This window comes from Trifolium pratense, linkage group LG7, assembly GCF_020283565.1.
Source record: "Trifolium pratense cultivar HEN17-A07 linkage group LG7, ARS_RC_1.1, whole genome shotgun sequence".
Lineage (NCBI taxonomy): Eukaryota > Viridiplantae > Streptophyta > Magnoliopsida > Fabales > Fabaceae > Trifolium > Trifolium pratense.
This window is the reverse complement of record NC_060065.1, coordinates 56,343,751-56,351,683: the sequence shown is the minus strand read 5'-3', so window position 1 is coordinate 56,351,683 and position 7,933 is coordinate 56,343,751. Positions and strand designations below refer to the sequence as shown.

The 7,933-nt window shown below is 29.5% G+C and overlaps 1 protein-coding gene across 1 annotated transcript; it reads left to right on the top strand.

Annotated features, from left to right (window-relative positions):
- Nucleotides 1-807: 807 nt before the first annotated feature.
- LOC123894137 (NDR1/HIN1-like protein 6) lies at nt 808-2,156 on the top strand. The gene has a single exon (XM_045944036.1). The coding sequence runs from the start codon at nt 1,120-1,122 to the stop codon at nt 1,900-1,902; it is 783 nt and encodes a 260-aa protein (XP_045799992.1). The 5' UTR covers nt 808-1,119; the 3' UTR covers nt 1,903-2,156.
- The last annotated feature ends 5,777 nt before the right edge of the window (nt 2,157-7,933 follow it).

The window sequence follows — 7,933 nt, the reverse complement described above, 5'->3', positions numbered from 1 at the left end:
ATTTATATTTTGTTTTTATGATTACATAAAATTACAATTATCGATTAAAATTAATTAAAATAATAAACACTTAACAATTTATTTTTTTGTTTTTTGTAATAAAAAAATTTTATATGATACAAATCATCTTAACTTAATTTAAAATACAACACACAAGTAACATAATTAGTACGATACAAATAATTTAAAATGCAATGCAAGACATAAGCAACGTAATTAGTACGATACAAATCATCTTCAACGTAATTGTTAGAATTTTGATAATTGTTGGGATTATGATAATTGTTGGGATAATTAGAAGAATTTTGGGTATTGAAATGATTATTGGGATCCATTTTACTAAAAAAAGACAAAAACTTCAAAATAAATACTAATAGAAAGATAATAATAAGATTAAGATAGTGAAAAACTTGTTTTTTTTCTATGTTCAAATCAAATGAACAAAGTTTTCTATTTGTAGAAAAAAAAATCATTAATTTTGGTATAAAAAAATAAAAAATTAATTTACAATGAAATAATTGAGTTCAAAGTATTAATGTGATAAAAACTCAGACAGCCAATCAAAACGCATCATGAGTCTCGCACCAGATTCTCTCTTCACGTTTTTCTTTCTGTGACGCGCCCTGTCAGACCAGCCAGTATACAATAAAAATGTTATAGGATTAAATCTTTATCAACTAAACCTTACCCAATCTTGTAAAAACAAAAACAAAAACAAAAACAAAAAAAACTATTTTTTTTTTAAGACCTACCTAATCATATATCATTGACTTAATAGTCTTTGAGATATGAATAATGAAATTAAAAAATAAAGTGTGAGTAGCATAATGTACGCGCTTAACATGAGATGAGAGTAAAGAGCTGGATACAGCTAAAGACTAGCTATAGTTAGAATGTTACTATCTCTTTCCATTATTCCATTCATTCATAATTCATTCCTACCACATTTTCCTTTCTTAATTCATTTGTTATATTTTTCCACTTATTACTTCTCCTTAATCTACTCTTTACTTATTATTAACCCCAAACACAACCCACACTCTCTCTCTCTCTCTTTCTCTTCATTCTTCCACCGACAACATTATTCTCTCCGAAACAAAAAAAACACACACACACACCATGACAGATCGTGTCTACCCTGCCGCCAAACCCACCACCAACGGCAACGGTAACGGTAACGGTAATGGTGTCTCCGCCGCCAACCCATCTTTTCCAGCCACAAAAGCTCAACGCTACGGTGCAACCCGTCCTACTTACCGTCCTCAACCTTATCACCGCCGTAGCCGTCGCCGTTGCTGTTGCACTTTCTTTTTCTGGCTTTTTCTAATCATCCTCATCCTCCTCTTCATCGTCGGTGTCATCGGCACCGCTTTCTACCTAATCTACCGTCCCCACCGTCCTTCTTTCACCGTCACATCTCTCAAACTTTCATATTTCAATCTCACTTCTTCTTCAACTCTCAACTCAAAATTCAACATCGACATCACAGCAAAAAACCCAAACAAAGACATAATCTTTGTTTACCAACCAACCACCATTTCAATTCTCTCCGGCGATATCGATGTCGGCGACGGAACAATACCTTCTTTCAACCATGGGAAAAAGAACACTACTCTTTTAAAAGCTTCGATTTTGAGCAACGGAGAATCACTAGAAACTGATTCTGCTTCAGAGCTGAAGAAGAACATGAAGAGCAAAAATGGGTTACCGTTGAAAGTGAAATTGGATACGAAAGTGAAAGCGAAAATGGGAAAATTGAAAACACCTAACGTTGGAATTAGAGTTTCTTGCGACGGAATTAGAGTTCATTTACCCGTCGGTAAAAAACCAGCGACGGCGTCAACTTCTAACGTTAAGTGTAACGTTGATGTGAGGTTTAAGATCTGGAAATGGACTGTTTAATTGTTTAATTGATGAAGTAAACAAACAAGTTCATGTGATGACAGAACAGGATCATAGTCATAGAGGTGTGTTGTGATTTTTTTTTTTTTCTTTGTTTTTTGCTTTTGGTCTTTTTTTAAATTTAATTTAATTTCTGTTTTTTTGGTATATTTTATTTTTTGGAAATTTGTTGATATTCATAATTATTGTTACATTATTACATAATTTATATAAACGCGTGTAGATGGCGACAAAGACTATTTAGTTTCAGTGGAGGACAGTTGTATGGTATAGTCTATTTTAATTTTTTGCTAGAAATATTTATTTTTGTAATTTATTTAGTTTGTCTATTTTAGTTTGTTGTGTTAAATAATGTTAAAATAATTGGCTATTTCTAATCTCTAATTGAAGGTATTTTCGGGCAAACTTCGATTTATAAAAAGTTGATTCATAATTTATAGAGGTGTGAGTTTTGTTTAGTATTAACCCTCTGATTTTTAGAGAAAGAAGTCCGTAATTTAGAATTCGGTGATAAGATTAGAAAAATTTGGCCAAAAATTATTTTCATCAAAAATAAATTCGGGTTCTTCTAAACAATCTATCTGACGGGGTTCATTAACCACTTGATCCATATCTCTGTCTAAAAGCGCGAGTTTAACTTCTACTACTAATGTGGAGGAGTTTAATTTCTACTAATGTGGAGATCTTTTTAGTGAATGATGATTTTTTAGTGCTTCTGTTAGGTTCAGTTGAACCTTTAGACTTGTTTTGATTCTAGTGAACCACTAAATTAAGTCCAACTCATTTGCAAGGAATATACTACTGTAGCAACCCTAGTGTTGTGTGAAAGTTTCAACAACAAAAAAGTTACGGAGATACTTTTGTCATCCTAATGGTTACTCAAACATTGTCCGCAACTTAAGTAGATGACGACTTTTTTCCAAAATTTCTGATTTTACATATCCGCTACTTAAGTAGTGGATGTGTAAAAATAGGGTGCGCGAGTAACCAATAGGGTGGCAAAAGTAGCTCCCAAAAACTTATGGTTATGTTCGATAAAAAATAGTGGATAGTTGATAAAGTAGTTTATATCAAATCACTTATAAGTTATAACCTAATGTTTAGTTAAAATAGTTGTTGAACTAGTTGATAAATAGGGGTAGAAATAGATCGAATCGGATTGAACTTTGCTTAAATTTGTGGAATCTAATTTGAAAATTAAAGTGAGTCTGCCTATTATATATCAAATTGGTTTGACTTTATTCTAATTTTGGTATGATCTTTTTTAGAAGGCTTTTAAAAAAACATATGACCTACTTGTAAAAACTAATAAAATTGTGAAATTTTACTCGGATTTTATAAATTTTCTGGCTCCGCCACTGCTCTCTCCTTCAAATAACTAGGGGGAGAACTAAAAAGTAAGCTTAGGAGAGTTTTTTTTTTCCCTCTCTTCTCCTAAATAAATGAATCAGATATATAAAATTTAAATTAGTCCCTCTACCCTCCTTCGATCCAAAATCCTCGAATCAATAAGTAGAAGATTTTAAATTTAAACTATGGTTCTTGCATATTGAGTTTGAGTCTAATTTTAATATATTTAAATACATGAAGTTTTTAAAGACTTAAGAGCGTACTGTAGTTTATTTTACTAAATGAGTCAGATTTAGGAGAACTTTAAGGAGGCCAGACAATAAATTATTATCAAGCAATATGATATGTTACTGATAAATATAAAATGGCACTAAAAAAATATTTAGTTTTTGTTTTGTTTTAGTCAATCGTGAAGCTTTAAAATAAGATTATCATGGTGGTTGAGCTTAATTATGTGAATCACACTATTAAGAAAGTAGTTAGGTGTGTGGTCCATTTTTGTATGGTGGTCCCGCGAATGATGAAATAACTCTCTTTGAAGAGAAATGATGTTTGAATATGAAAATTTATTGTTAATTTATTGGTGTTGTGTATTTTAAAATGTATAAAAGTAAGAGATATAGATAAATATTTAGAGTCAGTTTGATCCGTAAATGGAAGCATTAGACAGAATTGTATATTAGAAGTAAAATAATTAAAGTATTGAACAAAATTTATATTGTACGATATTTTGTGAACAAAAGATTATTTTAGTATTTTAGTCAATTTTTTTTTAGTGAAAAAAAAGAAGTTATCTCATGGTTCAATGAAGGACAATAATTCCATTTCTTGTTCAATCTCTTGACTCAAGTTTGTCTAATCTCATGAACAATTTTAAAATCAAACACATAATACATTAATACTTCATCTAGCCATATTTATAAGAAAAATTTCAAATACACAGATTATTCAATTAATCTAAAAAATAGAATTTTACATAAAATGCTGCTAGAGAGAGTACCGGAGTACACATTATTAAATACTTCATTTGTTTTAATATGAGTGTCGTTTTAGAAAAAAAAATAAAAATTCAATGAATGTCACCCACCTTTAAATATATTGTAAAATTATATTTCACTTTCAATTGTACCTCCAATTAACGGGAATGGATTTTCTCCCATGAAATTTTTTTCTAATGAAATCTCAACCCTTTATTGTTTTCACCACTTACAATTTTAATTATTAAAAAATTGAATTATTGGTTGGATGAGCATACCTGAGGGTATCCGGTGAAAAGTACTCCCTCCGTCCCAAATTATAAGAGAAAATAAAAAAATCACACTTATTAAGAAAAAGTAAAACATGAGAATTTGAAGTATCTTTTTGTGGGTTTTCCTTGGAATAAGTTGCGTAGGAAGATGTAAAAACAATTTTTATTGGTTGTTCTTTATTAAGAAAATGAGAGAGAGAAGAAATTAAATGCAATTTGCATTTAATTTTATGAAAATAAGGAAAAAACATTATTGAAAATAATTTTTTCTCTTATAATTTGAGACAAAAAAAATGGGCTTTTTTCCCTTATAATTTGGGACGGAGGGAGTACACCGGAGACAACCCTCTCTCCCAATTAACTTAGGAGGGTGTATTGGATTGAGATTTCATGGGATTTTAAAAGACTTTTTTATGACAAAAAAATCTTGAGGTATTCAATCAAGACTTTTACAAAAGTTAAATAAATCTTGTGGTATTCAATTAAGACAAACATGATTTTTTTTTCAGGGCAATAAAATCCGTTGGTATTCAATTGAGATTTGGTACTACTTTTAAAATGTCTACTGGTATTCAAAAGTCTACCGATTTTGATGGATTCTTCTATGGAATGGATTTTGAAAGACTTTTTAGTTGAAAATACACTTGATAGACTTTTTCAACAATCTCACCAAAAGCCTTGAGACTTTTTTGAAATCTCCAAGACTTTTTATTTTCATCATCACTGTATCAAATTTTTTTTTCTTTATTTTTTCATAGTTCATCATCACTGCACTCCTTCTTCTTTTCTTTGTTCACTTGTTCAAGAATCTCACCAAAAGACTTGAGACTTTTTCAAACTCTCCAAGATTTTTTACTTTCATCATCATTATATCAGTTCTTCTTCTTCTTCTTCTTCTTCTTCTTCTTCTTCTTCTTCTTCTTCTTCTTCTTCTTCTTCTTCTATCAAATATGTTTTTTTGCAAAAAAATATTTTAACAAATTCTACATCTTTTTTACAAACTTTTGATTCAATACAACTTTTTACGGCAAATTTTTTTTCATTACCTTCATCTGCTTCTTTTCCCATCAATGGTGATAATGGTTTTTATTTGTGATTAGAAACATATACGTGAAAAAAATGTAAGGCTTTTTTTTTGTTTAAAAATTTGGATTCCCAAAAAAATATAATTTCTTTTATTAAAATTTATTGATTCTTTTAAAATTTGCCTAATATACAAAAGTTTCTTAATATATAAAGTATTATGAAATCTTGATTGTAAAAAGTTTTTTGAAAAAAATCTCTCAAAATCCATTCAAATCATGTGTTAAAAATCTTGATTGTAAAAAAGTCTCTGTAAAAAAGTCTTTAAAATCTCACAAAATCAATATAGTCCAACAAAATCTCATAAAATCATCAAGACTTTTTTTGCAAAAATTGTCTCATGAAATCCCAATCCAATACACCCCCCTTAGTGTGCACAACTTCCAAAATATTATACCAATAATAAATAGAATTAGTTTAGTAAAATTTCTCTTTCAAATGTCTTTAATAATATCATTATATTTTTTAATTTGTGTGTAAAAACTTGAAAGGCGACTATTTTTAGAAATAAAAGGAGTAATATTTCTGTTTTTTTTTAAGCTTTGTTTGGTTTGAATGAAAGAAATTGGAAGGAAAGAAAATTATGAAAACCGATTGATGAACTTGAACTAAAATGTTGGTAAAAGTTCGTCCAATAATTTCCGTAATTCTTTCGCTTTCTTTCCGCTCAACCAAACATACTCCAATTATTTGAGGACACTTCATCTCTTTGAAATGTGTCAATTGTGTTCAAGTCGTCTCTATCTACCCACTTCATTTATTTCAGCACATTTTTTGTTGTTACTCACGCCAATGGACTCCAATTATTTCCCTTTTTGTCTACTTAATGCCAGCCATTTCATTTTCCGGGTGGGACCAGTTTTTTATTTTAAAAAATAAATTACTCTTCTCATATTTTGTTTTAATTTAATTATAAAAAATTCAGTAATTTAATTTCTACATTTTTTTTATTATTTCTTACTATATTTTTATATAAAAGTTTAAGTTCAACTGAAAATATCAATATTTGTTATGTTAAATATTTTTATGCAGTTCAAATTCGACAAATCGCAGTTGTATATGTGTTTTAACGGTTTTTACTGCTTCGTCTACTAACAAAAGAAAATAAACAAAAGATTTTCCAGTTTCAGGTATTCCTTTTTCAATTTATTTTCCTCTTTCAATCGATCCTTTTTCATACTCTTCGATTTTCCGATCTCTAATATTGTTATTGTTATTGTTTCACGTTTCCGATTTTCTGATCCTTGTTTTTGAGCGTGATAAATATTATTTTGTGTTTTATTCTCACTTTGTGTGTTTCCACTAGTGGTAGAAAAATTTGTTTTCAGTGATGATGATTCAAAGTTCTTGAGAGAATTTCTCAAATAGATTTATTTTAAAAATCTATGTATTGCTAATCTGGGTTTTGAACAATTTTATTTGTGCGGAAGGTCAATTTTTGTTCTGAGATGAATCTCATGAAAATGTGAAAGAAATAGGTAAGAGAAAGATGGAGACTGTTAAGCAAAAAGAATTCAGTTTCTATTAACCGAAACTTTTAAACTGTAAAACTAATTCGGTTCGTACAAACCGAAGTACCTTAAGGGCAAAAACGTCAGTTTGGGTGGAAGAGAAATTATCTTTACAGGAAGCCAACGGCGGCCCATGGACTATTGCTGAAAATGGGCTTCCACTCTTAATTGAATATATGGGATGAACCAGAAAAAACAAAGACGGTTTCTCTCCCCACCTCCCACGTTTCTTTTCTACCTTTCAAATATGCAAAAAAATTCGAAAAACGTTTTTCAATTTTTTTATTAGTATACTGAAAAATTACACTGAAAAAAACTTTGGAAAATATTTTCCGAAATTTTCTGCCTATTTTGAGGGTAAAAAAGAAACGTGGTGGGTGGGAAGAGAAAAATTCAAAAACAAATTCGATTACAAAAAACAAACAAGGTTTTTGAATTTCTTTTCTAATAAAAGATTGTTTTTTCTTTGGCATCCTTGTAACTCACGCATGCGGACGTTATAAAAATGAAAAATTTGAGAAAAAAAAACATCCACTAACATAAAATTTTCAAGATTTTACACTGTCCGCAGTTTACTACTCCCTTCGATCCTTAATATAAGAGAAATTTGACTTTCCATATTATTGACTAGATACATTGGATTTACAATGAATCTAAAAAACAAAATGTCTCTTATATTAAGGACCGGAGGGAGTATTTAAGTAGCAGAATGAGTAGTATTATTGTAATTTCAAAAGACAAGCAAATATAGGAGGCATTAATAAAAAAAGTCTCTGAAAGTCATTGAATTTTAAGTAGCAGAATGAGTATTTTCAAAATGATTTTGAGGTTGAGAATA

Coding starts and splice junctions, on each gene's coding strand:
- LOC123894137 (XM_045944036.1), top strand. CDS start 1,120: ATGACAGATCGTGTCTACCCTGCCGCCAAACCCACCACCAACGGCAAC.